This window comes from Ammospiza caudacuta, chromosome 3 (assembly GCF_027887145.1).
Source record: "Ammospiza caudacuta isolate bAmmCau1 chromosome 3, bAmmCau1.pri, whole genome shotgun sequence".
In the NCBI taxonomy this organism is placed as follows: Eukaryota; Metazoa; Chordata; class Aves; order Passeriformes; family Passerellidae; genus Ammospiza; species Ammospiza caudacuta.
The window spans coordinates 38,761,756-38,782,697 of NC_080595.1; the positions used below are offsets into that span (position 1 = coordinate 38,761,756).

The 20,942-nt window shown below is 38.0% G+C and overlaps 1 protein-coding gene across 1 annotated transcript in view; it reads left to right on the plus strand.

Annotated features, from left to right (window-relative positions):
• The window catches only part of CRIM1 (cysteine rich transmembrane BMP regulator 1), a 170,330-nt gene that overhangs the window by 109,917 nt on the left and 39,471 nt on the right, over positions 1 to 20,942 (plus strand). Inside the window, exons 6-7 of the mRNA XM_058800839.1 lie at positions 3,992 to 4,174; positions 8,638 to 8,835. Of these exons, the coding sequence (XP_058656822.1) occupies positions 3,992 to 4,174; positions 8,638 to 8,835 (381 nt within the window). The remainder of the gene's footprint in view (positions 1 to 3,991; positions 4,175 to 8,637; positions 8,836 to 20,942) is intronic.

The window sequence follows — 20,942 nt, forward strand, 5'->3', positions numbered from 1 at the left end:
TCAGCTCAGCTTTGGAAAAATGGAAATCTTTTCTGTATTTTGTTTATACAGACACAGGATTCAAAGTTTTCTGTTTCCTTCCCTTTCATTTAATAGAAAGTTCACAGCACTTACCCAAGTTCTTTCCAGGGCTCTGGTACAAATACTTCTTTATGCTGAAGGAACATTTGAAGTCCTGGAATCATGAATCTTTTAATCCTTGGAACAACAGAAAATTGTTTTGAATCTGGCTTCCGGTTTGGGAGAGCTGGAATTTCTGATACTACAGAAGAAAATGCCCAAACTTGCCAACAGAGGTTGATGCCCTGAGGCACCTCATGTGCTTGGTGTGACCGTGCAGAACTGCTGCCTTGCAAGGGATGGTTTGCCAGACTTGCATGTGTTTCTGAGCTGTTCCAGGACTTGAATTAAAGAAAACCATAAGTATTAGGAAACTACAGAAATCTCAGTAACAGAATTTTTACTTTTGAGTAGTTCAGCCCATAGAACTAATATGTATTTCATTAGATTTACATGCAGGAGGTCAAGTGCCATTGAAAAATAATTTAATAAAACAGATTGTGTCCCTTTGCTGTTCAGATTGGTGATAAAGGTTTGAGAAATTATCACTGTTTATGTAGTGTGAGGCTGTGGGGTTTTGTGCCACCTTTTTGGGCTCTCACTCCCAGAACAAAAAGGCTGTGGCCATGCAGAGCTAAATTTGTGTCAGAACTATTTTTCTTTTAACTCTGTGGCAGGAACTTTAATGGCAAATCAAGTCAATTGTAGTCATGCTTGACTTATATATATATATATATATATATATAGAAGCAGAGATGTCATTTGTTCTTCCACTGCCAGAAAAAACCCTGCATCTTTCTGGAGAACATCCCCTCTGTCCTGGCTTCTTTCTCAGATGGGCAGCTGTGTGTCAGTGCTTGGGCTGGATCGATCTGGTATTACTGGGTTATCTGAGAGCTAGCAGACATTGAATTCATGCTCACTAAGCCATGGCCTGTGTCTCATGCCCATTGCTTTGTTGTGATAGTCTGCATCACAAACAGGATTTGGAGTCTCAGATATATTTAACTGCTTTGTGCTATGAGGTTTTGGCAGTTTGAATTCCTTTGTGACACACTGAAGCTTGAGGAGTCCTACCAGCAGTTTTCTCTTTTTTGGCAGAACAATGAATTAATGAATTAAGGAAAAGATGCATTTATTTAATGTTACCTTTATGTTCTTTTATCCCCTGGTGCCTGTCATACTTACATCAATAAGGCAATAAAATTGGCACTTTAAAAAAAACAACAAGAAAAAAATGGGAACTGGAAGATCTCTCAGCATATTGTGGTGGAAGAAACACATTATTATTATTTCACTGTGTGTTACTCACTCAGGCTTCCACCTGGAGTATCTAAAGCTAGAGTTCTTCATTTTAGTGCTTGTTTTGCCTTGACTCAGTCTCAAGACTGGAGTCTTACAGATGGTTCAAACAAAAGTAATCCTTGTCTTGTAGCTGGATGCATGGGCTTAGGTCTATAGTTAATCTGGATATATACACTTACCATAAGAGAGGATGTTAAAAATACACACGTAGTGAAATTCTACAGTGGTTTGCATTGTAGGAATAAAACATGCTGTTTCCCTACAGGATTTGCAATTACTTGCATAGTCTTGTTTGGACATTTAAAAATAACAATAATTAATGGGAGATTATGTTTCTACTTCTGATGAGGCAGGAATTCATCTCTACTCTTCAGGTATGGGGGAATCAGTAAAAATCTGGAAAGCTGCAGTCAAAACAGTGAAGCCAGAAGCAAATGGATTAAAGGCCTTTTGAGTTGTGTTGGCACTTTTCCATTTTGAGAAGGTTTTTAAACTAACAGCTTGAGCTGCATAAACTTGAAATATTTCTCAAGTGTTTGTTTATGTGAATTGCTTTCTAATGAGGTCATAGCTGTTTTCCTGGACACAGTGGTATTTCCTCCTCTTGCTTTTATTTTTTATGCTGCTTTCTACATTATGCCTTGAAGACAGAACAGGCATGTAAAAATCAAACATTGCTCTGGATACTTCCAAGTTTCAGCTCTAATGCTTCACAATCATTTCAAATAACTCAAGGCTGGAGCACAATATATGTTGAAAGAAGTCCTTGAAATGCTTTAGAGTTTTAAAGAAAAACTGTGTCATTGTCAAGAAAAACTCAGTTTTTAGCTCCCAGAAGTTCAGGAAACTGTGGTGGATTGAAAGGAATCTGAAAATGCTGATTTTTCACTTAAATATATTTCATCTCCCATGTGAGATTGATCACTAAGCAAAAGAAAAATCACCTGACCATAAAGTGGTCACAGTTTTCAACTCTAGGTGGCTAGGCATTACATATATAAGTAAATAATCTTTACCATCTGTTCTACAGAAATCAGAAACATGGACAATTGTCCCTTTTCTTTGCTGTTTGCTTCAAATGCAATGAAACATGGTGGGTTTACCTACAGTATTTGATGTTATTGCTGAAATAAATAGCTTCCTGTTTGCAGAACCTATGTTTTTTCAGACTGCTAGATTTACAGCTTCTGAAAGGAACAGCCTGGTGGACTAAATACTGCTGTACTTTGGGTGGCTGCTTTCACAAATTTTGGGCTAGTGTCATAGGAGGCCAAAATTTTATTCTGAAGTGGCGAGGAGGGATGGGGCTTAAGTAATTGAGTGATATAATGATGATAGTGTGAAGTCATGATTTCCTAATGACTAATGTGGAGTACTGTAGTTGAACATAAATTTGGAGTGTTTTTCCTACAGTGTCTTGAGTCACAGTGATTCAGCTCTAAGCCATGGAGCTGCACAGTGTTGTGGAAGTGGGGGGATCAGTTGGCTGGTTGAAGTGAGTGGGCTTTGAAAATGAAATGAAACGGGCAAAATGAAAGAAAAATCAACTGTGTCTTTTACATCTGTTTTTGTTAATAGCAACATAAACTATTTCCTGTTTAACAGTATCTGTAAAATAGGTGATGGAGGAGGGTTCATAAATGTGGGGTAACGGCAAGGTCAAAACCTCTGTGAAGACCTTGTGATGTATACATGCTGTGTAGATTTTTCCATAATCTGGAATCAAATGTCTTTGGTATAAAATAGTAATAATGATGAGAAAAAGCTGATTACATCTGCAGACTGTTTCATTGGTTTAATTAGCATCTTTTTTCCTTTTTTTGAATGTTAACAAAGTAAATGAGCAATGTTCTACCCAAAACACTTAAAAATTTTGAGAAACTCTTAGTTTCCCACAAAGTTTGGCTTTAATTTTTTGTCAAGGCTCTGCTGTAGATGGAGGCATACAAGAACTACTGACCTTATGTTTTTGAAATGCTAAAGTGATCATGTAACTATTATTACAATTGAGGGTTGGGGGGTTTTTTTGTGAGGAGTTTGGTTGTGAGCTGGCTATTACAGCTCCAGGTTGCCTGAAAAAATAAGTGTTCAGTTCTGCCTAACAGTTCATGCAGTCACAAAATGTTTGGGTTTTGATTGGTTGGTTTTTTAAACTATCAATTGGACAGCTTTAGTGCAATTTACCCACCTGAGTACCAAGTGCTGCAGAGAGGAAGATTACACTTAAGAAACATCAGAAACTGACTTCTTAAAACAGAAGGGCATATTTTTTCATGTGCTAAAATTTGAAGTAGCTTCAGGTTCATTGAGGATGAAAAATATTTAGCACCTACAAAGAAGTACCAGCATTGCAGCCTTTTTCCAGGATTTAATATTTTCTTAGCTGAGATTTATAATTGTAGACAGATGCTCTGAAGGTTATTTTGAACAGCATTTCATTTTCATCCATTGTTGAACAGAAAATAAAATATACCATGTTCTTAAAATGGAATTGTATTTGAGTTTACAAAATGAAAGAAAAATCAGCTGTCTCTTTTATATCTGTTTTTGTCAGTAGCACCATAAGCTTAACTATTTCCTGTTTAACAATATCTGTAAAACACTTTTTTTCTTTTTCTTCTTTCAGAAGTGAAGCCAACCTGCATATTTAACAGCATGGAGTATTATGATGGAGACATGTTTCGGATGGATGCTTGTCGATTTTGTCGGTGCCAAGGGGGAGTCTCCATTTGTTTCTCTGCCCAGTGTGGTGAGCTACACTGTGACAGGTACTATGTGCCAGAAGGAGAGTGCTGCCCAGTCTGTGAAGGTACAGTCTCTTGTTAATCCTCTCTGCTTTTAATTCTGCTGCTTTTTTTCTATTTGCCTGTTCAATGGAAATGAGCAATAAGCTCATTGAGCTTTTGTTCTTCTGGAGTTTGCTGATTCCTCCATAACTCAGTTTATTTCTACATTTGTGCCTGAATGTATTGTCATGTTCTTTGCAGTGCTTCTCTGACCTTGACACTACTTCTTAGACGTGGTCAAGTGTGCAGTGCTTTTTGGGGGGCCTTCTTGACAAATGACATAAAAAGCTGGTTTTAATTTCAGTACAGACATTTAGATAAGTATCTCCAGAGATGCAGTTGTGACCCTGAGACACATTTTGATTGCTTTGCAACCTCTTTCTTACTCTGTTTAGCTAGAGTGATACACACAACTTCTTTCCTCTACAATTACAGCGAAGCAATAGAGCAGCAATCCGATGTCAATGTTTTTCTCATCCTCCTTTGCTCTGCTGAGAGCTTTGCTAGGCCTGCAGTCCTCCTAAAAAAGGCTCTGTGGGAGCCTATCACATTGACCCTCTTGCTTGTTCTAGAAAGTATTGGAGCAGTCTTCTGCCAGAATACAACCAGAATTCCAGCAGAGGAAGATAGGGGTGGTATTGGGCACTTGGATCTTGCCTCAGTGAGGATCAGGTTATGGCCACCAGGTAGGCAAAAGGCCTGTGAAACACTTTTAGTCCCTTAGTTTAAATGTGGACTTAGGAATATTTTCTCAATAAGTGAAATCACCTGTGAAATCACCTCTCCTCAGAGAAAAGGACTCTAGCAATTACTGTGACTTTCAAACACTTTGCAGTCTCCTTAACATAATTATTCCTGTAGTTCTTTGCAGGAGCAAATAAGCCGAAAGATCCAATATAGTCATGCTTTATTCCAAGCAGAGAATTAGAATGTAATGCACCTCATAAAAATACATCTCATAGAGGCAGCTGTAAGAGCTGGACCTTCTCACTCAGCACAGAATCTGGTGAAAAATGGCTTGTTTTGTTACAAGCTACTGAAAGCTTCAGAGATTTAAACCCTTAATCTGGATAATAAAATATCAGGTGGGAAAGTTTGGAAATAATTTTTAAAGAGTATTTGTAATTTTTTAATGTTTTGGTGTATATTTTGCATATTTTAGTGTCAGTTTGTATCAGGTTAACACTTGGTGTTCATATGTAGAGAAACTGAAATGCAAATGTAGATTTAAGTATGCCAGAGAGGTACCAGTCCATGTTTGCCCTGAGTTTAAGACCTGGCTAGACATTCATTGCTGACTATACTTGAAGGCAGGATCCTAGATTTTTGGTCTTTCCTGGTGCAATTGTACCTACATTTACAAGAGCCTTCATGCTCTAAGAAAAAAAAAAAAAAATCTGTGCTATCCTGTCATTTAATGACAGATTAAAAAAGTCTAGAGAAGTTGTGTCTGGTGTGGTGAACCCCCCCAAGTAAGTGCAGATCCACTCCTGAACAAACTGCTGTATGAGCTGCTGACTTCATAAAATATATAAAATCTCTTGGGTTCATTTACTATAATTACTATTTTTTCTCATATGTGAATATTCCAAGATTTGGCATTATGAAATCATTGTGACTATATATATATAGATATAAAAGTGTATAAATATATCTATATATCTGCTCTATCTGTCCTCTCTGTCATACTCAGATATAGGTGCTGATTTTCCACATTGGACTTGCAGATGTAGATATGTCCTTTATCCTCTTTGATGATTTAAATATTCAGCTACCTTATTATTTATCAATAAACTGTTCTGTCATATCATCATACCACAATAAAATTTTGATTTCTCCGTTCTTGCAACGGTTCAGTTAGACTAGCAAAAAAACCTGATAACATTTCATTTCAGGTTGATGAGTTCGTGTGTATTAGTCTGCAATGGAAATTTCTTCTTTAAGACAGGTCCTTAGTAAGACTAAAATGGATAATGTTATGCAATTATTGTGTAGTCTTTTTTTTTATATCTAATAATAACTGTGGCTTAATACCAAGTTTACAGGGTCCTTCATCAAATCACTTGGTGCTATTTGGCTTGCTTCTTTCTGTTGTGTATTGTTCTGATAAGGGTTATGGCACTAAAGGAAGGAAGTCTGACTCCTGAATTCTGAACAATTAGATAGTAAGATACATGGTGATTTTTACTAGAAATCCCTCTTGATTTAGTGCATTCTTTTAAGTGAGCCTAGACAGCTGGTTCCATTAACATATTATAATTGTCCTGGTTCCTTTGAACACTCAAAAAAAAAAAAAAGATGGCTCTGGTCTCTTTTTAAATAACTTGGGTAAAGTTGACACTTGAATTAACAAGGTCATGTATTTTAAATGGGCAGAACATATCAGCCCACTCATTCATGCTTTTCTAGTTGTTGAAGAAGTGGCATTTTTTTCTACCTGCTCTTCCCTGCTCTTCTTCTGTTGAGTATTTCATGGCTTGTTGTCAAGGTGATCAGTTGCTTCCTGCAAATATTTACTTGATTCTAGAAAGATAAAAAAAAAAAAAAAGAAAAAAAGCTTTCTTTTCCCAAGAATTCTAAAATGGGAAGTACTAAATTTGGTGTGAATTGTGTAGTACAGGCAAAAGCCCTTCTTGGCTTAACTCCAGGAGGAATTCTTTCTCAAAGTTCTATAGGCTATATCAGCATTAGCAGATGTAATTTATAGCTTTAAATGCTACTGACCTTTTAAGGGTACCAGGAACTTTGTGCTTTGAGCTGCATAGAAGACTATTGCAAGTAGCACAGGTCTGCCTTTTCTGTGTTTTTTCTGTATTCCTCTGTAAATCAGAATTCTGTACATAGGTTGAATGGTAAAATTCACTTCATTTCTTTGTGTATGATTTGATTTTTGACAAGGTGAAAAACCTGTATGTTGGTTTCTACAGATGCAAGATGATTCTACAACATCAAAGGTGCAAAGTTAAGAATTTAGGTAGCGTTTTAATTTTTTAATTTTTAAATGCCTTATTTTCACAACAACCTGGTTTTGGGCTTAATCATAATTTTACTAAAATTCTGAATATCAGTACAGCGCAGGTGGGGATGACATTGTGTGCCATTTCACCCCAAATTTTTGGAGTGTCATAAAGTGGCTTTGAATAAGACAACAGCTACTGGCACTGCCACAGGTTTTATCTACATTCAAAATGCATTATCTTCCTTCCAAAGGGGACTGATGAGACTCTAAAGAAATAATCCAAGTTTCATTCAAGCCTTCTTTTCCTTCAGATAGGCCATCTTATTTCTCCCAAGTCTTTCCATATTAACACTCCAAGAAATTTAATTGAAAATAAATCACTTGTGCTTTTCTGATGTTTGCTAAAAATGATGTTTTCAGGTATATTTGTTGTTTTTAATATATTATATTTGCTTCACTATGTAATTTGTAGTGTTGCTTGCTTTGCAAACCTGACCTACTCACTGTGCACCCTCAGATACTTCATTTCTGAGCCTGACAGTTACCTTTTCTTAGCCACCATGATAATCTGTATACATTCACATAATGTATATATCTTTTTAACTATTAATATCAGTGCAACTTACCACATCTCTGGAGTACTATTATTTCTGAAGACTAAAAGATGCTGTTATTTCCAGAAATGGGGTAGCATATACAGACTTTTATGGAACTTAAGGAGAAATCTTACATGAAGTATGCTTCCTAAAATTCTGTTATTTAAATACCCAGATCTTAATTTGACTGCTAGCAGGTAAGTGGGAATTGTGGCTTTCAAGGGGCAAGAACTTTAATTGAAATGAAATTGGAAACTGACTCTATTGCAGTGACTTGTGAGGGTTCCTCAGGGTGAGAGAGATAGACGAGAATCTTGCTTCATAATCAGAAGGCTGGATTTATTAATATATGATATATAATACATTATGACTATACTAATAGGAATAGAGAGAAAAGTTTCAGAAGCTGCTAAGCTAAGAATAACCTAGAATCTTAAAAACAAGAGAGCTCTCTGAGAATCTGTCCCCGAGCTTGGTCGTGTGATTGGCCCTTAATTGTAAACATGGAACATGAGCCAATCACAGGTGCACCTATTGCATTTCACATCAGCAGATAATTATTGTTTACATTTTTCTTCTGGGGCCCCAGCTTCCCAGAAGGGACAAATCCTAAAAGAAAGGATTTTTATGAAAAGATGTCTGTTACACTGACTCTGTTCAAAAAGGTAGTATATCTCCAACACTAGGATGAGGTGCAGCTTATAGGCATTCTTCCTGTTCCAGCAACAAATGTGCCAGAGGCCTCATCTTTGTTCATAGTGCAAAAGAGTGTTGCAGTGCTGACAGGAGTCATTCCAGTGCGTCACTTAGAAATGTTGGTACAAAAATAAGAATCAACAAATCCAAGAACTATTTTGTCCTGAAGAACAAAACCAAAAAAATTAAAGCATTAATTATAACACACATTCTCTTGCAACTGCTCTCATTTCAGACCCACTTTATCCAGTCAGTAACCCTGCTGGCTGCTATGCCAATGGGCAGATCCAGGCTCACGGGGACCGCTGGCGGGAGGACGACTGCACGTTCTGCCAGTGCATCAACGGGGACCCGCACTGCGTGGCCACCGCCTGCGGGCAGAGCTGCCTCAACCCTGTCAAGGTCCCTGGGGAGTGCTGCCCCGTCTGTGAAGGTAGGAGTGCTATTCCCCCTCCCTTGGATTTGGTCTGCCATGGCCGCTGCTTTCCTGGCAAGTCTTGGTTCACTTTAACATTTTGGAGGATTGAAGAAACTGGTGTGGCATTGGCTGGTTACTGAATAACTACAGAGGGCAGAAAACATCAGCGTGGTTTGACTACGCCTGTATGTTGGCAATCCTGGCACTCTTTTGACATAAAGGGGTGGTTAAGATCAGCATTATTTACAAATTTTTCTCTTAGCTTTGCTTAAGCATTATTAATAAATATGGGAGAAGTTAGAAGGTCAAAATGTTTGTTACGACAGGTATTACTGTTAATAGGATTATTCATGTTTTCTTCTTCATCACTGTCATTTAGTTGCAACTAAAAATCTCTTTGTACAACATAGTTGGATATTGGACATAATTATTTCAGTGAAACTTACAAAAAGGGATATTACCTGAGAGATAGATTAACTCTTCAACTTTGCAATTATTTTTTCATTTGTTTGTGAAAATACATGTATACAGTATAACTGACTGAGATTTAACCTAACTATAAGGTAAAGTGCTTGCCCGCCCTGATGATGGAAATGTGAAGACTTGCAAACTGAGACATTAAAAAAATATTTTGAATTGCATATGTAAATGTGCATTTAGAGCTGCATTTTATGGAGTAACTGTTCATCAGGAAAAACACCAGATAAATTTAGAAATGATTCTTCTAGACCTAGAGCTATCACAGTAAACAAACACTTTTGGGTGCCGAGTGAGTTGGCACTTACAAGTTTTTCTCATTCCATCTCTGATTAAAAAAAAAAAGAATTTTGTATATCTACATGTGTCTCGGGGCCCTTCTTGTTTGCAGTAGCCATCCAAGTAAGCTCACTGTGATACTTAGTTTTTAGGAAAAATCTGAGGAGCATAAGGATTTCTTGCAGGTGCTCTTTAACTCCAGAATTCACATCACTAAGTGTGAAGAAAGTGTTTGATACAATGTGTAAAAGCTGCAGTGAATTGTACAGACTTGCACTATTTGCACTGAATTACAGTCACTGTGAAGAAGCAGATTATCTGCTGTTAATCCCCAGTGATCACCTTAGGATGGGTATCACAGAGCCTGTGCTGTCACCCCTCATTAGCCAGGTGTCCGAGCCAGCTTGGGAAGGTTTACAGAGAGAAAGAGAGGCTGATGGAAGTATTCTCAACATGTTAATACACTGAGAGGATTCTTTTCCTCTAATGAGGGAAGGATAGGCAAATGTGTCTATTTTCCTATTTCCCTCTTCTAGACTGGAGAAAATAGATGAGAGATAATTCAATTAAATGCATATATATATATATAAGCTAATTATGAAGAATCATGGGAAGCAAACACAGGATCAAGCATAGGCTTCCATCCTTCATTGCTAAAGGTTGCAACATAAACGAGCTGGTGCTTCATTAACACACCACAGTAATGCCTCTGCAGTGCTCTCAGGACACAATTTAGGTCCTCTGGACTAGGCTGCAAAATTCTATGCAATAACATGTTTGTACTTTTAGAAGATGATGTAGCTACAACTGTTTAAGTCCATAAAAGTTGTTTTGGTGCTTGGGTGAGTGACATATGGAGTACAATCATACTTATGGTACAAATGGATGAAAACTGACACAATAGAATTGTGGAATCAATATTTAAATGAGGTACTTGTGTCATCTAAATTATGTCTTATTAAAAATAATCTGCCTTCCTATTTGTTTGTCATGTTAGCCTTTGTATGATGTATGCTTAATTGTAGTCATCTAGTTTTGAGGGTATCATCTGGAAGGCAGTGATACTGAATGGTGTTTTGAGGAACTTTTTAATTGTTAAGCTTAAAAGCGTCACATTTGCCTTGGTGTTTTTTGTTGGTTTTTTTATCAAAAGGTAATGAAATTATCTAAGTTGTGAAACCTACAGTTAGTAGAAGTGCTTTCAGTTCGTGCTAGATCAAAGTTTCAGCATACTTAGGTTCCAATGGTCAGAGAACATTTGAAAACACTTGAATCCTGTCTTATTTTTTCCCTTCCCTCTCCCACAGCAAACAAATACAACCGAAACAAATTATTGTGATCTATTATTGCAAATTATTTAATTCCAGGAATCGAGATATGGTATTATTTCAAGGATCAAAAAAATACTGGACTGTTAAAACACAGTAGTGAGTTCAAATGCTAGAACCCAAGATTTAAAAAATTAAGTTTGCAAGAATCTCCTCTGAATGATTTGGTGAGAAGTTATTCAGAATTTGAGACTTATTAACTTATTTTGCAATGATGACAAATTAAAAAATCTAGGAGAAATGAACCATCAAGGGTACCAGCAAATCTCTTGGAGTCATGTTTTGGGGCATTAAACACGTCCAAGGCCATTATGCCTTGTGATGAGCAGCCTGAATAAATGTATTTAGACACATGAGAGCAAGGTGTTACCTGATTTGGAGTATGAGCCCTGTGCATCTTTCTGAATCTGTTAACATTTTGCTTTGAAAGCACACATTAAGAAAATCCCAGAACATTAGGAAAAAATAACAATGTTGGGTGTTCACTGTCTGCCTTTAATATTAAGAATGTGGATCTTACAATTACTTATTTTTAAAAAGGTAATGTTTGAGCTGATGGCAGCAGGGAGTTGTGTGTGAGCTGTAGATTTCTGGCCCACCTCCAAGGTCAGATAGCTTCATGTGTCTTAAGCCTTAAATCTGAGATTAGTTGTGTTTCTACTTGGAGTTTAATGTGTGGGGTAGGAAACAAGTACTGTCTGCTTTCATTACAAAACAGCTGTTGCTTGCTAACCCAGTAGGCAAGGACCTTCTTTAGATTTCTGTTCTCTGGTTTTCTCCTTGTTCTAAGGCTGAATTGGAGAAGGATGCATGCCCTGGGAAGACAGTTAAAAACTTTTACTTCCTTCACTCAACTGATTTTTCCCAAATTTTAGTTTGATCATTTTAATCACAACCTTGTCCCATCAAAAATGCTGTTTTGTTTCTTCCATCATCCAGCCACCTGATATCTCTGTTCTCTTAAACAGGTAAGCTGCATGGAGCAATGCTCCTTCCCATTTTAAATCAGCTTCTCTTTTTCCTGAGCATTGTTTCTGTTGATGAAGTGCTGCTGCTGATGCTCACTGTGCTGTCCATGACCTGCAGGGGTGGTGGGAACAGGTCCTGGCTGGGAAGCTGGCTGAGAAATCAATCCCTTGATTGTAATGATTCTAATGAAAAAGGTGTGCAGTACATTTTAATGGAGCTGCAAGCAATGAAGTACATTCCAGGCTCATTTTTTCCTAAAGAGGAATTAAAATGGATTGTCAGCCATTTGATTGTTTTCTGCATACCATTTCATTGCACTTGCATATCCACAGCTTAACCTGAATTTTGCAGTGCGCTGTATGAGCAGGAGTGTTGCCTGTCTGTGCTCTCCAGTTTGGTTTCTCCATCTTTCTGCTTATCTAATTTCCAACTGTTAAGGAAAGAGAAGCAGAATTCTTATCTAGTGTGGGTAAAGGTCTGGCATCAGTGATACTGTGTGTCATATTTTCAACTATGTAAGTTAGTGAAGCAGAAAAAGCAGTGTGCTTTAGTGACATCTTCTATAAATTGCCAAAAATAATGTAAACTTTGCAGCTGATTTTGAAATAGTAGTTTACTAGTGATTGTAAAGGTAAAAATACCTCATTTTGCACTCCTCTTTTGAATGAACAACTTCCAGTTCTCATTCACATCTCAGCCTATCAGTACTCTCAACAAGACTGTATGCCCTAGAGAAATAACATCATTTTTGCAGATTAGTTTAAATTTACTTCTTTTCAAAAGTTTATGTAATTGCATCATGAATATACTTTGCTCTTACTTGTATATTGCATTTCTTGATTCAGCTGTAGCTCTTACTTTCTGCATTAATTTTTCACTTTTTTTGTGGAGACTAATGCAGCATGTAGGAAATAATTACTTGATGTTAGAATCGTAACTATCCGTCAGATCTAAAGCAGAAAGAAGAATGGGACCTGCTGAAAACCCCCTACTATCTTAATCAGTTTAGTGGCTGGTAGACCAGTTCAGGCCCATATTTCTATTTAGAAATAAGTACTAGGTAAAGAATAATAAGACACTTTATAAGCTTATCACTATTTTTAAGCATGCATTTATTTCTCATTGGACTTCTATTTACATTTGAAAGAGAACGCACTTCCAGCAGCCAGCTTCAATTGTGTGAGCTTACTTTAGGCATGTCAGATATAAGCTCTTTAATATGCAAACCAAAGCATTTAATCAAAGATATTTCTGTCGTATATTTTGGTTTGAGTGTTGAGGGATACAGGGATTTGTGAGACAAATTTAGGATTTGATGAGAAAATTCTAATCAAAACTGCTTGTGGATCTGACCTGGCTGTGGCTCATCCAGAGTAAAAGGTAATTAGTATCAGTCACTCCTGACTCTTCCTCTCTGGCTTTGATCTAAATGTTGCTGCACCTGCACTTCTGCCAATTCAGTTATTTCTTGGCTGGTTTATAATCAGTTTCAATGAAGGATATATTTGTTCCTCTAGATAAGTTTACATTCCAGCAGCTTCATAAGGATAAATTTTTTCTTGGATTAACTTAAAAACATTTTCCTGCCAGAGATCGCATATAACATACTAAAAATTCCATGTACAAAGATTCTTCAAATATGAGCACAGTATGTCAGCACACAAATGTATTCAGCCTTTGAATGCAGTAAATTCAGAATAAACTAGAACATTCTCATTCCCTCATGAAGAAAATCCTGATGTTCTTTTTACCACAGTGAGAAAACCAGGCTGTGAGGATTGTAGAGACTAAAGTTACATAAAATCAGCTGTTGACACTTGTCTAAATTAGAGACCAAGATGGAGCAATTGTGATATTTCAGTTACTGTATAGAAGTGATTTGTATGTGTTCTCCTTTTCAATTCTCCCTAACATGCTGCTGTATGTGTATCCATGGTGTATATCCTGTATGCGCTGTGCAATACATGTCCCTGTGTTGATTGGATGCCCAGAGTGATTTGCAATGTATAATTTTCTGAATGCTTGCCTTGGGTTTGCTGGACCTGGGGAAGATGGTAGCAGTCGCTCCCCTCACTTCAGTCTTGCTGCTGCTGCTGGAAAGGGAGGCTGAGTGAGGAGGTGCTTGAAATGCTTTACACTGGAGCTCCCTGGGGAGATTGATCAGGAGGAAGAGACGGGAGCATGGGGGAGTTAGGCGCATGAAGGAGAGGGGTATTTATGGATGTGGTGTCCCAATTCCATGATTTGTGTATGGATTTAATTTTCAAATCTGTGGGCAGCCTCTCTTGAGTTGCGCTGTAGCTGGTATCCACTAGTATCTTTACCAGCTCTGTTTGATGTTTTTACTAGCTCAGATCAAAGCTAAATTTATTTTATCTATGGACAACAAAGCTAAAAAGAACAGTCAGTGTCTTATGAATTCATACTCTGCCTTCTATGTTTTAAAGCAGAGAACTGACAGAAAGATGCTCACCAAATTCAACAAGAGAAAATAAAGCATGCTATGCTGTGAGGAACCAGATTAATTTTGATTTTTGTCTCAACATGGTTTGACCGGAGGTATATGGGGGAAGGACTGCACATGTGCCACTTGCAGGAGGCAGCTAGGAGAAGATGGAGGAAAGCCCTGTCTCTAGGGAGACTTTGCCTGGCAGCATTTTCATGTCTCACATGGAATAGGCAGTCAGTAGGAGACCACCAAGGACACTGTGTCCTCCAGAGAGGTTCTCCAATTGCGCGGCAAAAGGTCTCCAGGAATGCACTGCAGTCAAACACTGAGCTGGGCCAGTGGTCTCCTGCCAGCAAGCAGACCTTGGGAGGAGCTGGGGGCTGTAGAAGTAACTGTGTCACAAGCTGCTGGCCTCTTTTTTGCCCTCACTTTTTGCCCTCGCTCTTTTTGCTTGCTCTCACTCGCTTGCTCTCCCTCTTGCTGGCTGGTCACCTGTTGACCACCTCCTTTTCATTACCAATAAACAGTTCTCAGATACAATATTTGCCTCGTTTGGCTTAATTCTGTCCTAGACCATCTGTTTTAAAAGAACTTCCCGCAGTTTCCCCTTAGTGGAACGTGACATGCTTGGAGGAGATTCTTCATGAGTCCTGAAGCAGAGTGATTGTTAAATAGCAGTTTTCCAGGAGAGGTTTTGTGATTAGGGGAAAGAGCATGTTGAACATGGATTATCAGGGCCTTGAGAAGGCAAATACCATACTGAAATTAGAATCAAGAGGAGAATTCAAAAGACTTGAAGTAATCTTTTTTGCTCGCTTTCCAGTGGGTGGGTTTGCCCCTGGATGACATAGTACATACTTGGTTCTTTTCCATACATTGCTTCTCTTATAAGGGTGGAAGCTGGAAAGCATTGGAGAGTTGTGAGCACAGTCCAAAATTTGTAGAAGACAGACTGAATAAATTGGATTGGTTCAGCTTAAAATAAAACTATGAATTCAGAATGTGAGCATAGCAGTCCTCAAGTGACTAAAAGGTTGTTGCAAAGGAAAAGATAAGACAAAAAAAGAATGGAATTAGGTAACAGAAGAGAAAGATGGGATTTAGAGGAAGGCAGAAAGTTGTTGAGGAAAACAAAATTCCCTCTGTGGCATGTTGTGACTAAGATTGTCTTTTTGATGTGTTCGGGGCATGGCAGTTGTGTTTTCAGGCGTAGTGAAAAGAGATTTGCTCAGGAAATTGCTTGCATAACTGAAAGCAGTAATGGTATTTCACGTGTAGTGTTCAGTGTTCAGTCAAGGGATGGCTGTAGCTTACCAATACAGAGCCCGACACATAGCTGGGGTCCAGGGGGGCAAGGGTGTTTGGGGTCTTTTTAACTACACTTCAAAGTCATCAAAACCTTTTTGGTGAGACATCTTGATACAATTTATCCACTTGAATCACTTCTTTCCACTTACCTGACACACTAAAGCCCATGGGCTTAATAGTAAAATCCCAATGTATGAGGCAGGGGACTGGGTACTTTGAGGTGGCTGTTTCCATAGGGAGAGAGGCACAAAGCCTTTCCACAGAAAAGGCATGAAATTGGAGACAAAGGCATATTGAGACATGATAGTGTGGAGGGGAAGACCTTCCTTTATCCTTAGCCTGTCCCCAAACTTAAGCTCTTCAGTTTACACAGCTTTTCAGGGCATGCACCTCCTTTCTCTGGTGACAGCTGGGAAAAGAAGGCCCATTCCCTTCTGTGGATCCAGTACAAACAGTTAGTTAGTTTTCAGCTCCTGATGGATGTTTCTATATAGCTTCTATAGCTCCTGTAATGATATTGGCCCTCTGGGATTTGACTTTGTTTATTTAATCTATTGTCTATTTATCTGTTTAGTTTGTTTTCTCTTTAGATGTCTCTTCATTAAGAGCCAAGGCTTAGGCAATCATACTGGCCTTCTGTGCTTTCCCCATGGTTTTAGAGCCAATGGCTTATTTTTGCAGCACAAGGAAGGGATCACATTTCTTCGGATTAAAACAGACAGCTAGGTAGAGGGGAGAAAGGGCTTTTTCAAGCGCCATAAGGGACTGCAAAATTTTCATATATGCTCACACTTCTTTTGGCTCAGACCAGCCCTTCATGGGGACTGGTCATGGTTCCTGTTCCATTGCAGCTAACCAGATCCATTGGCAGTCAGCTAAATTGGCAGTTAGTACTGCTGCTTACTGCTTCCTTCTTGCTGGGCCAACAACTTTGCTTTCTAAGTAACATTACTGTGGTTTAAATAGCAATTCCATTTTTAACAAATTTTACAAAAAAAAGAGAGAATATACCATATGAATATATAATAGCATGGGAATAATACTAAAGAAGCTACAGCGATAGAATAAACTTACCTTTGGGCCATCTGCAGACAGCCATCTGCAAATTGGAATAATAGCTGTGTTCACAGGAAGTAAATATTGGTTAGGATAGTATGATTTTATTTTTTTTTAACAAGATAATAAATACAAGCATTCAGCACTGGCATTGAGGCCAAAAATGTCCTTTTTGGGAGGTCTGTGGTTGCTTCTATTCCCTTGGATCTCTCAGAGGCTCAGGCTATTCATAGAGAAAGCTGATACACAGTAATTGGTTATCTCACAGCATGTCCTTCTGCAAGAGAGCCCTCAGGTACAAGTGGCTGTGTGCCAGCATAAGCTGTGAATGAGAAATTAAGTGTTAAACAAAATCCCCTCAGAGGATTTTCATGAATAAGACCCACAGTACTTTGCTGTCATTATGGCTGACACTTTATCTTCACAAAAAGAAATTAACATTTTCATCAATAAAGGAATCCAAACTCTAGCTGAGATGTAATTCAGTTCAGTTCCTTTAGCGTGTCTAGCACTTCATTAAGTAAAAACAGGCAGCAGAGTCCAGTGAAAAGAAATTTGATTCATTCAGGATGAAGTCAGTGGTAGTGAGCAGTGTTCACTGACATGGGGTGTGGGCCCAGAGTCCTCCTTAGAGCATGAAATGTAAGTTATTGTTCAGCAGCAGTGCTGGAGCTCCCAGCCAGCCCTTTCATCAAAGTCAATTAGGGGATGCAAACGCCATGCTGCAGAGAATTGGGCTTCTCTTTGCCAGATCATGATTTAGTACAGTGGTTCTAGAGAAGGCAGCTGAGCCTGTGGAACCACTGGATGATGTAACCAAACTGGCCAGGGCAAGCCAGTGAAATTCAGGAAGACTTTACGAATATGGAATAACGTTTTCATGGTTTTCAGTGATTCATTGTTGAATTCAGTGGAAGACTGCTGAAAGGATAAATAACCAGAGAATCCTAATTAATATGTGTCAGAGGGTGTCTCACTTATGAAGAACCTCGTGGATCCTCCTCATTTTTTTCAGCACCAATGGTTTTCATAGATTTGCCTCAGATGTACACTAATTTAGTGTTTATCTTCACCTATTAAAAATAAGTGAATGGCCTTCTTAATGTATTTTAACAATTCTTGATAGACTTAATTTATTCTGCTTCAACAAGGTGGTTGTTTCTAAGTGTCATTCCACTGAAAATTGTCAAAAAAAGTTCTTAGCAACATGAAAATTCATTTGACATGCCTGTTAAACCAAAAACTTCTAGAATTGATTATTACAGACAAAAGGTTTTAACTTCACATTTTGAGAGTAGAAAGTATGTATTTTGATTGCATCACTGCAGAAAAAGACATGTATGTATACCCCCAGCTTCTTTACTCTGCAGCAATAAATAGTCTTTGATTATAATAGTTACTTTCAAAGAAAAAAATACATATTTAGTACTTGCAGGTTGGCAGCATGAATAACATTTGAGACAAAAGGCTGCCAAACTGAACTATGTGTTTAGAGGTATCAGTGAATGTATTTTCAGAGTTACTTGTGACATTAGAAAATTGTATCACCTAAGTCCTTGCAAACATTTATAAATTGTTATGTGATGCTGAATTGTTGAACCCCGATAGCCGACACAGCTTTAATTCTGGGAAAAAATTTCCTGTGAGGCATTAGGTATTTCAAACCCAGGAAGGAAATTCTTTAGCCCAGGACTCAGGACTGATATTTTTCATGTAATGAATTGGAGGGGCGGGGAGGGCTGGAATGCGAACTATGAGGATGGAAAACATTTAGTCACTCTTGGAATGATATGAATGTTTTTACAGGAAGCTTAAGTAAACACACATGCTGCTGCTTAGTAGGCTGCAGTTAACTTTTTTGGACAGTAGACAAAATTTAAACAAGTATGCAGACTTGAATGAAAGGCTGTTGAGCAGCACACCCTTCAGGCCCAGTTTTGAGCCAGTTATCGCTTAAAACATTAGGTAAAAAGCTAGACTACAGTTTATTTGGGGTTTTTTTTTCTTTTTTTTTTTAATGGTAAATGCTTGGATGCACTGATTTTTAATTTCTTTGAGTCATTTGATACTGGTTTCATAGGAACAAAACATCTTACTTCTTTTAAAGGTGTTGTCTGCGTTATGAATTACTACAGAAGAGGGAGCTATTTCACTTTCCCCAAACATGGGCATGTTCTTTATTATTCATGCTGGAGATCTTTCTCCTTATTTACAACATGATTTTGGGGGTTTTTTCCCAGAAGAGGTTTTCACTTTATGAAAACAAAAGAGATGTTGGTCATCCTAGAATCCTATTCTGTTGCACTTACTCAGAAGAAATGTTGTGCAGAGGAAGAAGCTTAGAATAAAATAGTTACTTCCCTACTTACAACCAACTTTGTAAAATCATGGAGTAGCTATTTCTCTCACATGATATTACTGAAAGCGTGAAACAAAACCTTTTTGCAGTTAAAATATTGCATTCCAAATGAAACAAAGCAGAGAGATTGTTTTTCATGTAATATTAATAATAAAAATACCTTGCCGAGAGGTAAAGCCTGCATAATGTATTAACTTAAAGGAGAACAAAAAAATGAGACTGATTAAAGCTGGTTGTGGCTGTTACTAAATAATTCTTAACAGAGAATTGCTCTTACAAACACCTGGAAGAAATTTTGCTTCCTGAATAAAAAAGCTAGTTTTTAAGTCATGAAGTAGATTCAGATAGATAGTGTTAGGCAAACATGTACTTGTTTTGCAAAAAGTAGGTAATCAGTACTTGGCAAAAGCATACAGAAATCATCAGAAATGGAAATATTTGTCATTTGGTTTCAGTTCCTTGATTAGGGTTCATCAAGGATATTGCTGCTTTAACTGGTAGTGTCCTGAATTTCTATGAAAGTGAAATTCATGGAGTCATGCTAGTTGGAAAGGACCACCAGAGATTTTTCTACTCCTATGTCCTTCTTAAAGCAAGTCCTGTGACAAGGCCTTGTCCCAGTTAAATTTTGAATATTTTGAAGGATGGACATCACACAAGTCTCCATGACCATGTCATAGTTTGATGATCCATGTGGTTTAAAAGAAAGATCAAAACAGCTTTTATCAAGCTGTCATTTCCCATTTCGTGTGTGTGTTTGTTGCCTCTCATCCTAGCTTGGAGCCACCTCCAAGATTAGCCAGGCCTTGTCATTGTTGTACCTTGGGGTTAAGGAGTGGCAGAGAGCGGGGGGACGCCCCCTGACCCTCCTTCCCCAGGCTGAGCACGCCCTGCTTTGTCTCTCAGCCTGTGTGCATGAGCCACCTCTCCAGCCCTGGCCAGCTCAGTGGCCCTGTCACGCACTTGCTCAGGTGTGTCCGTGTTTCTCCTCTACTGAGAGCCCAAAGGTGCCCACGGCTCCAGCTGTAGGCTTCCAGGTGCTGAATGGAGGGAAACCATCACCTCCTTGTACCTGCAGGCTCTGCCTCTGCCGGTGCAGGTCCCTCTTGTCCTTCACACAATCCAAAACTGAACTCTTGGTTCTCTCATAATACATTTGGTTTTGCAGAAGGGTAGTTAAGTATAATCTCTCTTTGTTTTCTGATACAAACTCTATGGCTACAGTTCAGATTTTGAACTAAGAATATGATAGGAAGACGGGTATAATTTTTCATTCTGGTTCCACACTTAAGAAGGATGCTATTTAGTTAGTTAGTTGTCCTTTGTATAATTTATATAATTGTAATAAAATTTTATTTAACAGTAGAAGTTAACAAGATTGCAATAAATTTTAAATTGTCCCTGGTTTTTTTCTTTATTTTTATTTGTTTTCTAAGGCTTTAGCAGTGAATGGTATATTTCAGTTTTCATTCTCTTCCTTTTTTAAAAAATAATTTATCAAATTGTGTATATAATAAAATTGTAATCCTGAGAAACAAATTTTCCCTGTTCCCACTGAAACATGGGTGCACCAATTTCTCTCCATATCTGAATACTTGAGCAGTATCTTAGTACCTCAGTATAACAAATTTAGGGCTCAGTACTAGACCAAATTGACCATCCTTTGTTCATGTGCGTGTATTTATAGTAGTTCACATTGTTAACAGAAGAAAATATCTGTTCTTTGTACTGCAAGCTGTGTCACATCACTCAGGAGAAGTGGGAGGTCTCAGAAATTAAAGAAAGAGGGATGTAGGGATTGTTTTTGCTCATATTACAGAAGTATTCTACATGGAAATAATCAGTGAAAATACTATTCTATCTTGATACCACCATCTTTTTTTTTTTTTTTTGACAA